The sequence below is a fragment of the Oncorhynchus mykiss genome, chromosome 11 (assembly GCF_057628025.1).
Source record: "Oncorhynchus mykiss isolate SJ-2025 chromosome 11, ASM5762802v1, whole genome shotgun sequence".
Classification (NCBI taxonomy): domain Eukaryota; kingdom Metazoa; phylum Chordata; class Actinopteri; order Salmoniformes; family Salmonidae; genus Oncorhynchus; species Oncorhynchus mykiss.
This window is the reverse complement of record NC_143032.1, coordinates 33,810,252-33,831,081: the sequence shown is the minus strand read 5'-3', so window position 1 is coordinate 33,831,081 and position 20,830 is coordinate 33,810,252. Positions and strand designations below refer to the sequence as shown.

The 20,830-nt window shown below is 41.0% G+C and overlaps 1 protein-coding gene across 4 annotated transcripts in view; it reads left to right on the top strand.

Moving 5' to 3' along the window:
• The first annotated feature begins 7,295 nt into the window (after positions 1-7,295).
• The window catches only part of LOC110535593 (RNA-binding protein 33), a 47,099-nt gene continuing 33,564 nt past the window's right edge, over positions 7,296-20,830 (top strand). For 2 of the 4 annotated variants that reach the window (XM_090189890.1, XM_021620683.3), the window contains exons 1-4: positions 7,296-7,507; positions 12,505-12,583; positions 17,248-17,296; positions 20,564-20,634. In XM_090189890.1, the coding sequence (XP_090046016.1) occupies positions 7,489-7,507; positions 12,505-12,583; positions 17,248-17,296; positions 20,564-20,634 (218 nt within the window). In that variant the 5' untranslated portion in view covers positions 7,296-7,488. The remainder of the gene's footprint in view (positions 7,508-12,504; positions 12,584-17,247; positions 17,297-20,563; positions 20,635-20,830) is intronic. The other 2 variants (XM_021620684.3, XM_021620682.3) reach the window with 1 other exon arrangement.

The following is a 20,830-nucleotide window of genomic DNA, read 5'->3' as shown; positions in this document are numbered from 1 at the left end:
TCTCCCACCATTGTTTAAAAAAAGTTTGGAAGCTATAGAAATGCATTTATTAAAGTTGGAATCTGTTGCGTTGAAACTGCCAAGTCCGTTTGCAATATTACAACAATAAAGTCATTACTTGAAAAAACGAACACTGTTTTATTCCCTCTGACATCATTGCACGCACGATAGAACAGCAGAGTATGTACTACGACTTTGTTTTATTACGTTGCTGGATAATCAGCTCATCCTTTTCAAAAACAAAACAAAAACTGTAACAATGCGCCTGGATCGACCATTGGTGCTGTTTCACATTTCGCATATCCCAGCTTTAATGTCTACATTCATTTTTGCCAGGCATATTCTATTACAGACACCTTAATGAAAACATTTAAATTGTATGTGAGCTAAACACACAAATAAAAATGAATATATATTTTTTTCACTTTAAGTAGATATTTTTATATAGTACTAATCTTACTGTCGCCACTAAAACAACAAAAATACTTAAATACATGTAATTTTGTCCTTGGTTTTAATTTAAAAACTGTAGAATTGCATTAATTCCTATGGAGGACTGCTCCTTCTGAAGATTACCAGTGTGGCTGACTTGTGTCTTCAAAGCCCCTCATTGGCCAATATATAGCATCAGCAATTCAGGGTTTATACACTGAGTGCACAAAATATTAGGAACACCTGCACTTTCCATTACATAGACTGACCAGGTGAATCCAGGTGAAAGCTATGATCCCTTATTTATGTCACTTGTTAAATCCACTTCAATCATTGAAGATGAAGGGGAGGAGACCGGTTAAAGAAGGATATTTAAGATGAGCAATGTTGGAGTGGCATTGACTAGAATACAGTAGAATACAGTATATACAGTGGCTTGCAAACATATTCACCCCCTTAGCATTTTTCCTATTTGGTTGCCTTACAACCTGGAATTAAAATATATATTTTGGGGGGGTTTGTATCATTTGATTTACACAACATGCCTACCACTATAAAGATACAACATATTTTTATTGTGAAACAAACAAGAAATATGACAACAAAAAAAACAGAAAACTTGAGCGTGCATAACTATTCACCCCTTCCCCCACCCTTTGCAGCAATTACAGCTGCAAGTCTCTTGGGGCATGTATCTATGAGCTTGGCAAATCTAGCCAGTGGGATTTTTGCCCATTCTTCAAGGCAATACTGCACCAGCTCCTTCAAGTTGGATGGGTACTGTACTGCAATCTTTAAGGCATACCACAGATTCTCAATTTGATTGAGGTCTGGGCTTTGACTAGGCCACTCCAAGACATTTAAAAGTTTCCCCTTAAACCACTCAAGTGTTTCTTTAGGAGTATGCTTAGGGTCATTGTCCTGCTGGAAAGTGAACCTCTGTCCCAGTTTCAAATCTCTGAAAGACTGAAACAGGTTTCCCTCAAGAATTTCCCTGTATTTAGAGTCCATCATTCCTTCAATTCTGACCAGTTTCCCAGTCCCTGCCGATGAAAAACATAACCACAGCATGATGCTGCCACCACCATGCTTCACTGTGGGGAAGATGTTCTCGGGGTGATGAAAGGTGTTGGGTTTGCGCCAGACATAGCGTTTTTCTTGATGGCCAAAAAGTTCAATTTTAGCGTCATCTGATCAGAGCATCAGCAGTACCTTCTTCCATATGTTTGGGGAATCTCCCACATGACTTTTGGTGAATACCAAACGTGTTTGCTTATTTTTTTCTTTAAGCAATAGCTTTTTCTGGCCACTCTTCCATAAAGTCCAGCTCTGTGGAATGTACGGTTTAAAGTGGTCCTATGGACAGATACTCATATCTCCGCTGTGGAGCTTTGCAGCTTCTTCAGGGTTATCTTTGGTCTCTTTGTTGCCGCTCTGATTAATGCCCTCCTTGCCTGGTCCATGAGTTTTGGTGGGCGGCCCTCTCTTGGCAGGTTTGTTGTGGTCCCATATTCTTTCCCTTTTTTAATAATGGATTTAATGGTGCTCTGTGGGATGTTCAAAGTTTCTGATATTTTTTATAACCCAACCCTGATCTGTACTTCTCCACAGCTTTGTCCCTGACCTGTTTGGAGAGCTCCTTGGTCTTCATGGTGCCACTTTCTTGGTGGTGCCCCTTGCTTAGTAGCGTTGCAGACGCTGGGGCCTTTCAGAACAGGTGTATATATACTGAGATCATGTGGCAGATCATCAGACACATAGATTGCACACAGATGGACTTTATTTAACTAATTATGTGACTTCTGAAGGTAATTGGTTGCACCAGATCTTATTTAGGTGCTTCATAGCAAAGTGGGTGAATACACATGCACACATCACTTTTCTGTTTTTTTATTTTTTAGAATTTTTTGAAACAAGTTCTTTTTTAAAATTTCACTTCACCAATTTGGACTATTTTGTGTATGTCCATTACATTAAATCCAAATAAAAATCACTTCAAATTACAGGTTGTAATGCAACAAAATAGGAAAAACACCAAGGGGGATGGGTACTTTTGCAAGGCACTGTACATATGAAATAAGTAAAACAGTATGTAAACATTATTAGAGTGACCAGTGATTCCATGTCTATGCATATAGGGAAGCAGCCTCTAAGGTGGAGAGTTGAGTAACCGGGTGGTAGCCGGCTAGTGACCGTGACTAAGTTCAGGGTGAGGTACTAGGTGGAGGCTGGCTAGTAATGGCTAATTAACAGTCTGATGGCCTTGAGATAAAAGCTGTTTTTTAGTCTCTCGGTCCCAGCTTTGATACACCTGTACTGACATCGCCTTCTGGATGATAGCGGGGTGAACAGACTGTGGCTCAGGTGGTTGATGTCCATGGGGTGCTGTAGGTGTCCTGGAGGCCAGGCTGTGTGCCCGTGGTGATGCGTTGGGCAGAACACACCATCCTCTGGAGAGCCCTGCGGTTGCGGGCGGTGCAGTTGCCATACCATACAGCCAAACAGGATGCTCTCAATAGTGCATCTGTAAACGTTTGTGAGGGTGCTAGGTGCCAAGCTGAATTTCTTCAGCCTCCTGAAGTTGAAGAGGCACTGTTGCCACTTCTTCACCACACTGTCTGTGTGGGTGGACCATTTCAGGGTGTCAGTGATGTGTACACAGAGGAACTTGAATCTTTTCACCTTCTCCACTGCGGTCCCGTCAATGTGGATGGGGGCGTGCTCCCTCTGCTGACTCCTGAAGTCCACGATCGGCTACTTTGTTTTGTTGACGTTGAGGGAGAGGTTAATTCCTGGCACCATTCCGCCAGAGCACTCACCTCCTCCCTGTAGGCTGTCTCGTCATTGTTGGTAATCAGGCCTACTAACGTTGTGTCGTCTGCCAACTTGATGATTGAGTTGGAGGAGTGCATATCCACACAGTCATGGGTGAACAGGGATTACAGGAAGGGGCTGAGCACGCACCCTCGTGGGGCCGCTGTGTTGAGGATCGGCGTTGTGGAGGTGTTGTTTCCTACCTTCACCACTTGGGGGTGGCTCGTCAGGTAGTCCAGGACCCAGTTGCAAAGGGCGGGGTTCAGACCCAGGGCCCCGAGCTCAGTGATGAGCTTGGATGGTACTATGGTGTTGAATGCTGAGCTGTAGTCAATGAACAGCATTCTTACATAGGTATTCCTCTTGTCCAGATGGGATAGGGCTGTGTGCAGTGCAACGGCGATTGCATCGTCTGTGGATCGATTGGGGCGGTTTGTAAATTGAAGTGGGTCTAGGGTGCCAGGTCAGGTGGAGGTGATCCTTAACTAGCCTCTCAAAGCACTTCATGATGACATTAGTGAGTGCTACAGGGCAATAGTCCTTTGCTTTCTTGGTTACAGGAACAATGGTAAACATCTTGAAGCAACTGGGGACAACATTTTGAAGTGCCTTTGAACTGAGTATGGTAGTAGGTGCAAGGCACCTAACATGGGCCAGCATCCGTGTGGAAAGATTTTTACACCTTGTAGAGTCCATGCCTCGACGAATTGATGCGGTTTTTGAGGGCAAAGGGGGGTGCAACTCAATATTAAGAAGGTGTTCCTAATGTTTTGTACACTCAATGTATACATCAAAATTTGCTTGGATCTGTTACGTTCACTGGAAGTCTCTCACTTCCTACAGTACTAGGCTGCAGTGCTTTCAGACCTCAGTAGTTGCTGACCAAAGATCACGATTTACCAAAAATGCACATAAGGAATGTCAGATTCACTGTGCTTGGACCCCCATCTGACACTCAAAACTCATGAAACCAACTGAAAACAAAATACATTATTGCAGTGCCATAACTTCACACAATCACTTGAATACTAAACAAACAAGCACTGATACAAATAAATAAACATGGTGTCTTTTCAGAACAGTCCCGTCCCCCCCCCCCCCCCCCTTGAGGGACAAAAGATCTCACCTTCCACAAGTCTAAGGGGTGGTTTTATACACATATTCATCACAACTTGGGGGCCCCTGGGAAACAAGGACCAGAATGAAGGACCTTTGATTGTATTTTTCAGGGGATCAGAGTAGACGGTGTGTAGAACACAGAGCTATAATGAGATTAAATGTCTATGGTATAGATATGTCCTACTGTATGCTTTTTATTTTAAAGGGCTTATGTGTGTGTGTTATCTCACACAACGCAATAGAGAAATGTTCTGTTACACTGAATCGTTTAATTTCCATGTCTCTTTGCAATGTTATTGGGCTTTCTCAGGATGGTTTATATTATTTTGACAATGATTAGTTCTTTGTAGATACAAATGGCTTACATACAAAAACAAAGAAGATGAGGCTGTGGCTTTGTCAAGTGGGTCTACACAAGGCATATGGGCAGGTTTGTTGTGGGAAGAACTTTTGTCCCTTATTAACTGAAGAGGATAAATTCTTGTCGCCTCAGGCTTTCCACCCTTTAAATTGCATTGTTATGGAAAACCGCTGGATTGGGAAAAGAGCACAGAATCATTCAGGGCACCGTAATAGAATGTGACAGCTATCCTCAGAACTTGTTATTGGAAATAACCCCCAAATTCTTGGGAAAAAAAGAATCAGGATCGAGAGATAATGATATACAACCTCTCAGCATCTTAAAAGCAGCTGTTCAGTTGTTAATATTTCATAAGATGGTATCCCAATTATGAATATCAATATGCATAGCAATAATGTTGATCATCATAAGAAAAACATGGTAAAACATGTAATGATTGGAGCATGATGAAAGTACTTATTAGTTAAATAATTGTATTATTAACTGAAATGTGTAAATATGGGCTATCTTTCATCTTTTCAAGTCATGTTTTTACAGCAGGATCTTTACCATATTTGGTCAATGTTACTACTGATGGCTAATGTTGTTCTGTGTTCATTGGACAACCTGAAAGTTATTTTCTTATTTACTGTATAACAACCTTATCCTTGATAACAACCATCAAGAGTTCAATTGTTCACTGCTCAAGGATTTCCTTTTGTACTTGCATGCATAAATACTTTATTTACAGATATGTTTCCAAAAATGTGTGTCAGAAGATAAGTCTACCATCCAAAAATCAAAATAAATGGCATGCAATGCTAAGGGAAATGACATAGTAATTGAAAAATAGGGAAAATATTGTATATTTGATCAATACACAACTCCATAAGAAACCAGGAAAATATTCACCAGCTCAACATCTTATCCTCCCAATCCTCACAGGAAAGTCCCTTTGCACCTTCTGAAATTAAAAATCTCATGGCTGATCCCCTCCATCGCTCTAGCTTTCAGATATTGACCTTGTGGTGCTACAAAATGGCTTCTTCCTCACTGCAGGATCCCATAATGAGCCAATACAATGAGGCTTCACTTCACTGCTCACCTCTCTTTGGTGTCTCTAGGGGTCTTTGTTGACGTTTGTCAGCCAAAGAAGAATTTGGGGGTTAGACTTTACCAGTAACTCCAAAGTCTGGCTGTAGAGTCTGAAAGACAACTGCTTGGATTCCTACTTCAGAGCTTAATGGACTCCAGACTTTAGAATGGACACCAGAAAAAAAATGCTATGCCAAAACCTTTGTTACGTTAACTGGAAAGGCTTTGGTCCCACCCCCCCCCACCAAAAAAAAAAAAAAATCAAAGGAGGGACTTGAATAACTTTAATAAGATTAACTCCAGTTCTGGAATTGCATAATGACTAGATCTAAATGTAAATATGCATTTGTTGATCTTAAAACATCAAGTAGAATACAAAAGATTTACATCGGTCATGTTTACACCAGTCAGTTTCTGGCCTAAAGAATAGATCTGAGAGTGATTGATAACCTCAAGTTATTCCCAAGGGACTGAGTCCTTTGTTAAGGATAGTTCACTTTTTATTCACAATCCACTGTGACATCATTGTGACACGCCCATTATCCACAAATTATTTTTGTGACATTTCCCCTCTGTTAATTCCTATAGCTGCCAGTGAGACTGATAAGCATCGTCCGTTTCCTATCCAAGTTAAAATCCCAGAGGATGGTCTCTATGAAGAACGGGATAAATTGGCCCAGTATGTGTGACAAATGACTGACATTGTATGGCTATGTATTGTATATTTCATGTTATCGCCTACTCTTATTGAGAAAATATGTATACTTTCATAGTTTTATGCAGTGGTTGAAAAAGTACACAATTCGCACTACTTGAGCAAAAGTAAAGATACCTAGAAAATGACTCAAGTAAAGGTCATCCAGTAGAATACTACTTTTGTAAAAGTCTATAATCTGGTTTTAAATATACTAAAGTATCAAAAGTAAAAGAAAATGCTATAAATCATTTCAGTTGCAAATGAGAACTTGTTCTCAACTAGCCTACCTGGTTAAATAAAGGTGAAATAAAAATAAATACAAATTCCTTATATTAAGCAAACCAGAAAGCACAATGTTTATTTATTTATTTATGTATTTAAGGATAGCCATAGGCACACTCCAACACTCAGACATAATTTACAAACAAAGCATGTGTTTAGTGAGTCCACCAAATCAGAGGCAGTATGCATGACCAGTTGTTCTCTTGATAACTGAAGTAAAAGTGGAGTAAAAGTAGAAGTTGTCAAAAATATAAATAGTAAAGTAAAGTACAGATACCCCAAAAAAATTACTTAAGGAGTACTCCAAACAATTTTTACTCCGTTTCTTTACTCCACTGGTTCCATGCAATATGTAAAAATATAATTAGATATCATGCATACATACTTGTTGTTGGGTCTCATGAACTGCAGAGAGAAGTTAACCAAAAGAGCAGATTTAGGATCAGTTTATTATCAAATATCCAACATTGGTTTGATACATTTTAGGTAATATAATCTGACTTCGGATCAGGTTTTAGGGAAACATGTATGCATTCCCAGAATGCATCAGCGCTCATTCCCTCCGCCATGTTTATGTTCTGATTCTCTGCCGATGGTGGTAAACAACGTTAGCTGTAGCATTAGCTTTATTTAAATACAAAAGTGTAAACATTTCAATGTATTCTGCAATTATATAGAATTGCACTTACACGGGGAACATTATTGCGTCATGGCGGCCAGCCCCCGAGGTATGTTAACTATCATTATTTCGGTAGACTTTGGGCTTGCAAGAGAGGCCTCATCATTGGCCTAACGCACAATCATTCACAGAAACATATCTATAGGTAACTGTATATCACGATACAAGTTCATGCTGTGTAGTGAGTGTGTTGGTCAAAAGTGCATGTGGATATTTGAAGCCATTATAACCAAGTGTAAAGCCCACAGTAAGCTAGCCAGCTAACGTCAAAACATGCCTAGATAGCGAATTTGCTAGAAAGCTAGTTCGCTGCGCCATGTCACATTTTAATGGTCACATATTTAGCAGATGTTATTATGGGAGTAGCTAAATGCATGTGTTTTGATAACGTTATTGCAAGTTAACTTGCCACTGTGTCTGCATGTGAAAACTAGATGCATAACTAGGGAAGTTATGTTCTGTTCCTGATTCAAATAAATGCTAACGGTAGCTAGCTAACTGTATGACGCAGGCTCCGCTGCCTGGCTGGTTAGCTAGCAGGCATGGTATAAAATGGTGTCTTACAGTAACTTACTTTGAACTATTAAAACAAACCATTGTTGGTTAGTAAAATGTTGTAGCTTGCTAACCACACAAAGTCATTGGGCGCGTTCCTCCGCCGGATCTTACACCAGGATAGGTATTTTACTGCCGCGTTCAAAACAACTGGGAACTCGAAAAATACGAGTTCTCGAGTTGGGATGACCGTTCAAATCGATTTTTCCCAGTAGGAGCAAGTTTTTTTTTTTAATTGTTGTTTTGTTTCCAGTTGGTTTGAATACACGGAAGGCACAGAGTTCCGAGCTCCCAGTTGTTTTGAACGCGGCATATGAATCAGCTAACCACATATGTTATAGAAATCTGTCGGTCGGTGAGTGTGACGTGATGCATGCAGGGGATGTGAGCCATATGTTTTTTTATTAAATTTTTTTATTTCACCATTATTTAACCAGGTAGGCAAGTTGAGAACAAGTTCTCATTGACAATTGCGACCTGGCCAAGATAAAGCAAAGCAGTTCGACACATAGAATGACACAGTTACACATGGAGTAAAACAAACATACAGTCAATAATACAGTATAAACAAGTCTATATACGATGTGAGATAAGGGAGGTAAAGGCAAAAAAAGGCCATGGTGGCAAAGTAAATACAATATAGCAAGTAAAACACTGGAATGGTTGATTTGCAGTGGAAGAATGTGCAAAGTAGAAATAAAAATAATGGGGTGCAAAGGAGCTAAATAAATTAATAAAATAAATACAGTAGGGAAAGAGGTAGTTGTTTGGGCTAAATTATAGGTGGGCTATGTACAGGTGCAGTAATCTGTGAGCTGCTCTGACAATTGGTTTTGGGGGTGACCAGAGAGATATACCTGCTGGAGCGCATGCTACAAGTGGGTGATGCTATGGTGACCAGCGAGCTGAGATAAGGGGGGACTTTACCTAGCAGGGTCTTGTAGATGACATGGAGCCAGTGGGTTAGGCGACGAGTATGAAGCGAGGGCCAGCCAACGAGAGCGTACAGGTCGCAATGGTGGGTAGTATATGGGGCTTTGGTGACAAAACGGATTGCACTGTGATAGACTGCATCCAATTTGTTGAGTAGGGTATTGGAGGCTATTTTGTAAATAACATCGCCAAAGTCAAGGATAGTTAGGATGATCAGTTTTACAAGGGTATTATTGGCAGCATGAGTGAAGGATGCTTTGTTGCGAAATAGGAAGCCAATTCTAGATTTAACTTTGGATTGGAGATGTTTGATGTGGGTCTGGAAGGAGAGTTTACAGTCTAACCAGACACCTAGGTATTTGTAGTTGTCCACGTATTCTAAGTCAGAGCCTTCCAGAGTAGTGATGTTGGACAGGCTGGCAGGTGCAGGCAGCGATCGGTTGAAGAGCATGCATTTAGTTTTACTTGTATTTAAGAGCAATTGGAGGCCACGGAAGGAGAGTTGTATGGCATTGAAGCTTGCCTGGAGGGTTGTTAACACAGTGTCCAAAGAAGGGCCAGAATTATACAGAATGGTGTCGTCTGCGTAGAGGTGGATCAGAGACTCACCAGCAGCAAGAGCGACATCATTGATGTATACAGAGAAGAGAGTCGGTCCAAGAATTGAACCCTGTGGCACCCCCATAGAGACTGCCAGAGGTCCGGACAGCAGACCCTCTGATTTGACACACTGAACTCTATCAGAGAAGTAGTTGGTGAACCAGGCGAGGCAATCATTTGAGAAACCAAGGCTGTTGAGTCTGCCGATGAGGATGTGGTGATTGACAGAGTCGAAAGCCTTGGCCAGTAATGTTTCTTATCGATGGCGGTTAAGATATCGTTTAGGACCTTGAGCGTGGCTGAGGTGCACCCATGACCAGCTCTGAAACCAGATTGCATAGCAGAGAAGGTAGGGTGAGATTCGAAATGGTCTGTAATCTGTTTGTTGACTTGGCTTTCGAAGACCTTAGAAAGGCAGGGTAGGATAGATATAGGTTTGTAGCAGTTTGGGTCAAGACTGTCCCCCCCTTTGAAGAGGAGGATGACCGCAGATGCTTTCCAATCTTTGGGAATCTCAGACGACACGAAAGAGAGGTTGAACAGGCTAGTAATAGGGGTGGCAACAATTTCGGCAGATCATTTTTAGAAAGAAAGGGTCCAGATTGTCTAGCCCGGCTGATTTGTAGGGGTCCAGATTTTGCAGCTCTTTCAGAACATCAGCTGACTGGATTTGGGAGAAGGCGAAATGGGGAAGGCTTGGGCGAGTTGCTGTGGGGGGTGCAGTGCTGTTGACCGGGGTAGGAGTAGCCAGGTGGAAAGCATGGCCAGCCGTAGAAAAATGCTTATTGAAATTCTCAATTATAGTGGATTTATCAGTGTTGACAGTGTTTCCTATCTTCAGTGCAGTGGGCAGCTGGGAGGAGGTGTTCCTATTCTCCATGGACTTTACAGTGTCCCAGAACTTTTTTGAGTTAGTGTTGCAGGAAGCAAATTTCTGCTTGAAAAAGCTAGCCTTGGCTTTTCTAACTGCCTGTGTATAATGGTTTCTAGCTTCCCTGAACAGCTGCATATCACGGGGGCTTTTCGATGCTAATGCAGAACGCCATAGGATGTTTTTGTGTTGGTTAAGGGCAGTCAGGTCTGGGGAGAACCAAGGGGTATATCTGTTCCTGGTTCTACATTTCTTGAATGGGGCATGCTTATTTAAGATGGTTAGGAAGGGATTTTTTTTTTTAAATAACCAGGCATCCTCTACTGACGGGATGAGATCAATATCCTTCCAGGATACCCCGGCCAGGTCGATTAGAAAGGCCTGCTCGCTGAAGTGTTTCAGGGAGCGTTTGACAGTGATGAGTGGAGGTCGTTTGACCGCTGACCCATTACGGATGCAGGCAATGAGGCAGTGATCGCTGAGATCTTGGTTGAAGACAGCAGAGGTGTATTTAGAGGGCAAGTTGGTTAGGATGATATCTATGAGGGTGCCCGTGTTTAAGGCTTTGGGGAGGTACCTGGTAGGTTCATTGATAATTTGTGTGAGATTGAGGGCATCAAGCTTAGATTGTAGGATGGCTGGGGTGTTAAGCATGTTCCAGTTTAGGTCGCCTAGCAGCACGAGCTCTGAAGATAGATGGGGGGCAATCAGTTCACATATTGTGTCCAGAGCACAGCTGGGGGCAGAGGGTGGTCTATAGCAGGCGGCAACGGTGAGAGACTTGTTTTTAGAGAGGTGGATTTTTAAAAGTAGAAGTTCAAATTGTTTGGGTACAGACCTGGATAGTAGGACAGAACTCTGCAGGCTATCTTTGCAGTAGATTTCAACACATGTTATAGGCTATGTATGCAGTGTTCAAAAACACAGGGATCCAGACATCTCTGACTGACTCCAGTGCGTTCAAGACAACTGGGAACTCTTTTGAACGGTCACCCAACTCGGGCATCTTTCTAGATCTCCAACTTTCCGACCTGAAGATCACTGATGTCGACGATTTTACCCATTTTTTTTGGGGGGGGGGGGGGTCCCCAGTTGTCTTTGGGTGTGTTCCAGACAATTGGGAAGCCAGAAAAATACAAGATCAGATCATGGTCAAATCATGACTTCAGTGAACTTCTGGTCCCAAAGTTGAAGCTCTAGAAAGAGGCCAAAGTTCCCAAATTGAATGACATTTCAAAACGATTTTTCCCAGTCGGAGCTCGTTCCCAGTTGTCTTGAACGCACTGATGTCGGATCACTGATGTCTGAGATTTCTGAGTTCCCAGTTGTTTTCAACACGGCATTAAAGGACCAATCGCAATCTGGTGCCCGACTTCATAGTCAATGACATGGCACGCAACCATGGGATGATGCATGCAACTTCTGAGCAGGGGAATGCACTGAAACAACTAGGGTTATCAATGGGCGGATTAGATTATGCTGAGCCGCAGGGCGATGGTCTATGGCCCGTGATGTGAACGGGCAAAGCGGTGAGGAAGGAGCGCCCTTCTCAAATCAAACAGTATTCTGCACTGCTCGGTCATGTTGTCAACAAGGCAGCATGGTGCATCGTCCAGAAACATGTCTCTTTTCCAGAAAAAATATGTTTACATTTTAAAACGAGTTTTCATTGGGAAGGCAGATAACGCGTTTTCGTCAAAAACAATCACTTTCGCATGTGAACACAGAATCCTACTCATTACTCCATGTGCTTAATTACGTTTTTTTTTAAATGCCGACATGGGCTTTGAACGGGGCACCTGGCCCTCGCCCGGGACTTTGCCCGGTTTCTAAAATAAAAGCATCCAACTTTCACCCGGTGCAAGACCCGGGTGCCCTGCCCGGCCAGGTTAATCAAATCTCCTCAATTGTTGGACCGAATTGATCAATTCATGTTATTGATTGACCAGGGAGTCTTCACACCTGGTTTCCCATGTTTTAATTTGCCAAATAGAAAGCAACGATGTGCTAACTTTGTGGCCCTCAAGGACTGGTGTTGAAGACCCTGACAGCAAACAGACTTAACAACCCTGTTTCTTTGTTTTCAGATGATGACTTTGAAGATTATGATAAACCAGGTGCCGAGAGATCACGCAGGAGGAGAGGCGAAGATGATGATTTAGACAGGTATATCTGCTGATTGGTGTAACATGACTGTCATAAAGATTCAAGCATTCCCCATGTTTTGCATGCCGCCTTTTCCCTTTACTGCCGGCAGTTTTAGTATTGGCCTCTAACATTAGGCTATTTTAGTTAGGCTTGGGCGGTATCCAGATTGTCATACTTTAATACCAACCTTTATGCCATTCCGGGATATTCAATAATACTGGCACTGAACAAAGGGGGCGCTATTGTAATTTGAAGGTTAGCCATGCTAACAAGTACATGTGCAATCCCATAGAGAATGCTAACAATTTGCATGACAGACATCCCAGCTAAAAGTTATACAAGTAACAAAAAAATGCTACTCAGTTTGCTGGATACACAAAACATTTTTTAGACAGAAAGACTCTTGATCCAAACTAAACAAGATTTTTTGAAAGATATTTATGTATTTATTTTGGGCTGGAGTTAACCACTTAGTTAACTAGCTACTAAATTAGCAAACCAAATGCACAACTGCAAAGCATTTAGCACATTTTAGACAGTTAACTTAATAGTTATAATGTATCTAGCTGGCAAACATTTACAGTTGAAGTCGGAAGTTTACATACACCTTGGCCAAATACATTTAAACTCAGTTTTTCACAATCCCTGACATTTAATCCTAGTAAAAGTTCCCTGTTTTAGGTCAGTTAGGATCACCACTTTCTTTTAAGAATGTGAAATGTCAGAATAATAGTAGAGAGAATGATTTATTTAAGCTTTTATTTCTTTCATCACTTTCCCAGTGGGTCAGAAGTTTACATAAACTTATTGAGTGTTTGGTAGCGTTGCCTTTTAAATTGATTAACTTGAGTCAAACATTTCGGGAGCCTTCCACAAGCTTCCCACAATACATTGGGTGAATTTTGGCCCATTCCTCCTGACAGAGATGGTGTAACTGAGTCAGGTTTGTTGGCCTATTTGCTTGCGCATGCTTTTTCAGTATTGCCCACACATTTTCTATAGGATTGAGGTCAGGGCTTTGTGATGGCCACTTCAATACCTCGACTTTGTTGTCCTGAAGCCATTTTGCCACAACTTTGGGAGGATGCTTGGGGTCATTGACCATTTGGAATACTCATTTGCGACCAAGCTTTAACTTCCTGACTGATGTCTTGGGATGTTGCTTCAATATATCCACATCATTTTCCTACCACATGATGCCATCTATTTTGTGCACCAGTCCCTCCTGCAGCAAAGTACCCCCACAACATGATGCTGCCACCCCCGTACTTGACGGTTGGGATGGTGTTCTTCGGCTTGCAAGCCTCCCCCTTTTTCCTCCAAACATAACGATGGTCATTATGGCCAAACAGTTGTAATTTTGTTTCATCAGACCAGAGGACATTTCTCCAAAAAGTACGATCTTTGTCCCCATGTGCAGTTGCAAACTGTAGTCTGGCTTTTTATGGTAGTTTTGGAGCAGTGGCTTCTTCCTTGCTGGGCGGCCTTTCAGGTTATGTTGATATAGGACTCGTTTTACTGTGGATATAGATACTCTTGTACCTGTTTCCTCCAGCATCTTCAAGGTACTTTGCTGTTGTTCTGAGATTGATTTGCACACTTCGCACCAAAGTGCATTCATCTCTAGGTGACAGAACCTCGTCTTCTTCCTGAGCAGTATGACAGCTGCATGGTCCCATGCTGTTTATACTTGCGTACTATTGTTTGTACAGATGAATGTGGTACCTTCAGGCTTTTGGAAATTGCTCCCAAGGATGAACCAGACTCGTGGAGGTCTTCCATTTTTTTTTCTGAGGTCTTGGCTGATTTCTTTTGATTTTCCCATGATGTCAAGCAAAGAGGCACTGGGTTTGAAGGTAGGCCTTGAAATACATCCACAGGTACACCTCAAATTGGTTCAAATTATGTCAATTAGCCTAACAGAAGCTTCTAAAGCCATGACATAATTTTCTGTAATTTTCCAAGCTGTTTAAAGGCACAGTCAACTTAGTGTATGTAAACTTCTGACCCACTGGAATTGTGATACAGTGAAATAATCTGTCTGTAAACAATTGTTGGAAAAATTACTTGTCATGCACAAAATAGATGTCCTAACCGACTTGCCAAAACCATAGTTTGTTAACAAGAAATTTGTGGAGTGGTTGAAAAACGAGTTTTAATGACTCCAACCTAAGTGTATGTAAACTTCCAACTTCAACTGTAGTTGTGAATTCCATACTGTAACTAGATTACCTGGCTGCACAACAGTGAGTGACTCACAAGGCTCTGGTCTCTCATCGTTCCGTGCTTGTAAACAAACATCACAAACATCACTTGACTTGGGACTACCGGTTAAGTTTCATAATAAAAATGTGAGATCTTTATCTCCTAACATATTGCACAAGTTGACTGCAGGTATTTACTTAACCTTTCTGATCTCCCCATCCCGGATCCGGGTTCGTGAATACAGACTCAAGCTCATTACCATAACGCAACGTTAACTATTCATGAAAATCGCAAATGAAGTGAAATAAATATGCTAGCTCTCAAGCTTAGCCTTTTGTTAACAACACTGTCATCTCAGATTTTCAAAATATGCTTCTCAACCATTGCAAAACAAGCATTTGTGTAACAGTATTGATGGCTAACGTAGCATTTAGCATTAGCATTCAGCTGGCAACATTTACACAAAAAAACAGAAAAGCATTCAAAAAAATCATTTACCTTTGAAGAACTTCAGATGTTTTCAATGAGGAGACTCTCAGATAGCAAATGTTCAGTTTTTCCTGAAAGATTATTTGTTTAGGACAAATCGCTCCGTTTTCTGCGTCACGTTTAGCTATGAAAAAACCCCTGTATCCAGGATTGTGTAAATCTATCAGCAAGCTCATTAGCATAACACAACGTTAACTATTTATGAAAATCGCAAATGAAATGAAATAAATATGCCATCTCTCAAGCTTAGCCTTTTGTAAACAACACTGTCATCTCAGATTTTCAAAATATTCTTCTCAACCATAGGAAAACAATAATTTGTGTAAAAGTAGCTAGCTAGAGTTAGCATTTCGCGTTAGCATTTAGCGTTAGCATTAGCGTTAGCATCCAGCACGCAACATTAACAAAAACATAAAAGCCTTCAAATAAAATCATTTACCTTTGAAGAACTTCTGATGTTTTCAATGAGGATACTCTCAGTTAGATAGCAGATGCTCAGTTTTTCCAAAAAGATTCCTTGTGTATTAGAAATAGCTCCGTTTTATACATCACATTTGGCTACCAAAAAAAATCCATAAATTCAGTCCTCAAAACGCAAACTTTTTTCCAAATTAACTCCATAATATCGACTGAAAACATGGCAAACGTTGTTTAGAATCAATCATCAAGGTGTTTTTCACATATCTCTTCATTGATACATCGTTCTTGGACACATGCTTTCTCCCCTGAATCAAATGGTAAAGTAGAAGCAGCTGGCAATTGCGCACCGAATTCGACGCAGGACACCAGGCGGACACTTGGAAAATGTAGTCTCTTATGGTCAATCTTCCAATGATATGCCTACAAATACGTCACAATGCTGCTAAGACCTTGGGCGAACGACAGAAAGTGTAGGCTCATTCGTTGCGCAATCACAGCCATATAAGGAGAGAATGGAAAACAGAGCTTCAGAAATTCTGCTAATTCCTGGGTGATGCATCATCTTGGTTTCGCCTGTAGAATGAGTTCTGGGGCACTTACAGACAAAATCTTTGCAGATTCTGAAACTTCAGAGTGTTTTCTTTCCAAAACTGTCAAGAATATGCATAGTCGAGCATCTTTTCGTGACAAAATATCGCGCTTAAAACGGGAACGTTTTTTATCCAAAAATGAAATAGCGCCCCTAGAGCTCTAACTGGTTAAAAAGTAGTTATAAATATTCACATTGATACCATTTTTTTCCCTCCAAATAAATAGTTTCAATGGTATTGACTCTTGAAAAACCATCCTGTGGCTATTTCCAAATACTCCAGTATACGGTATATACAGTGTACCGCCCAAGCCTAATATTAGTACAGTAGTTCCTTACTCTTAACTATGAAGCACATAACTCATGCAGAAAATATAGGCCAAGAGATTTTAGTCAGAGACAATCTTTTGCAGAGGCTTTGCCACCATGTCACCACATACATATTTTTCCCAGTTTACCAAGTGTGTTCATGAATGGAGCTGGGTGATACTGTATATACAAAAGTATACTATTGTAATTTGTAAAACAATTTTCCCAACAACAATATGACAAACAATATGACAACGTAATGAGTTTATGATCTGAATGTGATGTAGATTTATGAGCATACCTGGTAGGAGAGAAATTGAGGTGGTACAGCTTCCATTTAAAGTACTTGCTCCTGTTTGGGGCCAACTGAACATGACCCAGGAACAATATAGGGACTGCAGCCTATGAGAACAACATTTGTGTCACTAGAATCTGGCCTTGCAGAGACGGGTCTAGTGTAAATATTGTGGAACATTGTCATCTGCTTATCGTAAAGATGTTGTGTTATTGGCGCACACTTTAGCCTATTAGCTGGCCTTGCTGATGAGAATTTAGGCTCCAATGAAGAATCATGTCTAGACTAGCTGCATAGAGACTAGACCAATACATAGCATTATAAAATTAGATACATTGCCTTGCTTTACGTCATGGTTTATCTCTTCTCTTACAGTGAATTTGATGGTGATTTGCTCGATGAGGATTGGCTGACAGCCAAAAAGGTAAGACAAAGGACTCCCCATCTCCTGTGTTTGTGATTACTTTCATAGCATCCATAGGTGCCTCTGCTAGGACACATTTTAAGAATGCAGCCTGCCAGCTGTAGGAAAGGTGAATTAGCCATGTTAGACCTCACAGGTATGTTACATTTTGCAGTAGACTTGTGCCAGGTGGCTCCACCACAAGGGCATTTATTGATGTGAGCCAGGAGGAAGTACAGTGGGCAACAAAAAGGATCTTAGGGTGTTTTTTGTTGTTGTACATATAGTCCTTTTTGGAGAGAAAAGAGCTGTCCTCTAAAGTGGAAAAAAAACACATAAAAGAACTCAGTTCTCTTTGTATTCACATTGCCTTTGAATGAGGACCCAATTCTTATATCTACCTCACTAACTTTAAGCATCAGCTGTTAGAGCAGCTTACCGATCATTGCACCTGTACACAGCCCATCTGTAAATAGCCTACACAACTACCTCATCCCCATAATGTTTTTTTTCTCATTTGCACCCCAGTATCTCTACTTGCACATTCATATTTTGCATATCTATCACTCCAGTGTTAATGCTAAGTTGTAATTATTTCGCCACTATGGCCTATTTATTGCCTTACCTCCCTAATCTTACTACATTTGCACACACTGTATATAGATTTTTCTATTGTGTTATTGACTGTGCGTTTTGTGTATCCCATGTGTAACTCTGTGTTGTTTGTGTCGCACTGCTTTGCTTTATCTTGGTCAGGTCGCAGTTGTTAATGAGAACTTGTTCTCAACTGGCCTACCTGGTTAAGTAAAGGTGAAATTTGGAGAAAGAAAAAATCTCTTTTGCCATTTTACTTCACCCGTTTTGTGGTCCGAGTCCTCTTTGCATTAACATTGCTATGATTAGAAAAAAACAAATATATTTTCCTAACATTCACTCAATGCACCCTGGGACGAACCATTTCATCAGAATGTGTTATTGGACAGATAGATAAAGCTACTTACATTTTGGAAGCTAATCGATTGCATTTGTTAAAAGATGAGACATAATAATTGTAATCAGAAGATACTATTAACAGAAATATTATTGGTAACAGAATAAATAGCAGAAGAATAACTGCAGATTAAATCATGCTGTAATTGAAAATTGTACACCCAGTGTAGGCAACTGCTCTTTTAAGAGCTATAATATATTTTGTACCCTATGTTGTGATTCTCACCAAATACACTACATGACCAAAAGTATGTGGACACCTGCTCGCCAAACATGTCATTCCAAAATAATTGGCATTAAAATGGGCTTGGACCCCCTTTGCTGCTATAACAGCCTCCACTCTTCTGGGAAGGTTTTCCACTAGATGTTGGAACATTGCTGCGGGGACTTGCTTCCAATCAGCCACAAGCATTAGTGAGGTCGGGACTGATGTGAAGTGATTAGGCCTGGCTTGCAGTCTGCATTCCAATTAATCCCAAAGGTGTTCCCTAGGGTTGAGGTCAGGGCTCTGTGCAGGCCAGTCAAATTCTTCCTCACCGATCTCAACAAACAATTTCTGAATGCTCCTTGCTTTGTGCATGAGGGCATTGTCATGCTGAAACAGGAAAGGCACTTCCCCAAACTGCTGCCACAAAGTTGGAAGCACAGAATCGTCAATAATGTCATTGTATGCTGTGTCGTTAATTCCCTTCACTGGAACTAAGGGGCCTAGCCCGAACCATGAAAAACAGCCCCAAACCATTATTCCTCATCCACCAAACTTTACAGTTGGCACTATGTATTGGGGCAGGTGGCGTTCTCCTGGCATCTGCCAACCCGTCAGACTGCCAGATTTGTCCGTCAGACTGCCAGATGGTGAAGCGTGATTCAATACTCAGAGAACGCGTTTCCACTGCTCCAGAGTCCAATGGCAGTGAGCTTTACACCACTTTATCCAATACTTGGCATTGCGCATAGTAATCTTAGGCTTGTGTGTGGCTGCTCGGCTATAGTAATCCATTTCATGAAGATCCTGGACGTTGCTTCCAGGGGCAGTTTGGAACTCGGTAGTGAGTGTTGCAACCGAGGACAGACAATTTTTACGCGCTTCAGCACTCAGCAGTTCCGTTCTGTGCGCTTGTGTGGCCTACCACTTCGAGGCTGAGCCATTGTTGGTCCTAGATGTTTCCACTTCACAATAACAGCACTTTCATTTGACTGGGGCAGCTCTAGCAGGGCAGAAATGTGAAGATCTAACTTGTTGGAAAGGTGGCATCCTAGGACGGTGCCGCGTTGGAAGTCAATGAGCTCTTCAGTAAGGCCATTCTACTGCCAATGTTTGTCTATGGAGATCGCATGGCAGTGTGCTCTATTTTATTCACCTGTCAGCAACGGGTGTGGCTGAAATAGCTGAATCCACTAATTTGAAGGGGTGTCCACATACTTTTGTGTGTGTGTATATATATTGTATTTCCAAAATAACCTATGTGTGGAGGTTTTACTTCAGATTATTTGTTAGCAATATGTGATCTTTAGCTTCATAAACTGTTTATTCGGTTGTTGGGTTTGAATAGTGTGAGAAGACAACATATTTGGTGAGATTCACAACAGGGTACAAAGTCGTTTCTAGCTCTTTAAAGGTCAGTAGCCTACATTGGGTTTTATTCTATTTATTCTGTTACCCATAGTATCTTATGATTAAAATTGTTGTCGCATCTTTTAACTAAATTCAATCTATTATCTTCCCAATTGTAAGTAGGTATATCTAGCTGTCCAATAACATATTCTTATGAAATGGCTTGTCCCAGAGTGCTCTGAGTGAATGTTGGACAAATATCTTGGTTCCTTTCTAAACATAGCAACTCGGACCACAAAATTGGTGAAGTGAACTGGCAAAAGAGTTGCGTCCTCATTCAAAGGCAAGGGCAGTGTGAATACAAAGAGAACTGAGTTTTTATATTTTTATTTTTTAAAGAGGACTATATGTGAGAACACACTTAACCTGCCCAGATTGCCTTCACCACATGAGAATAAAGCATCCTTTTAGACTGAAGGAGATCCCCATGTTTATTTGAACTATTTTATTCATTCTCAAGTATTTACCTAAAATATGTGAGATTAGCAATCTGATTTGATCATACATAGGCCTACACTTTCAATCTGATGTGGTTTGTAGAAATGAAAGAACACTTCACTTTTGGTTGATATTCAGTAGTTGTACTATAGTCGACCTTGCCATCCAAAGCCTTGGCTTGCAAGGAATGAATAACATGAGCTAGAACATACTGATCTGTTCTGGGTTGTTTTTCTTGATTTTAGAATCCCTCAGAAGTGTCAGATGAGGAATTGAACGACGACCTTCTGCAAAGCGATGACGAAGATCAAAACATGTAAGTTAATTTGTATCTACGTGGTCTGATTGTGCTGATTGCATTTCCGAACTTAATCTGTAGACACTTTACGTTACAATTTCTGAGCTGCAGTCTCCTTAGTTTATAATTTATGGTGTTCCCCCATAAAAGGATTAATGCATTCAAGGTTTATACAAATATGTCCACACAATTTGAAAATTCTGTCAGAAAAACA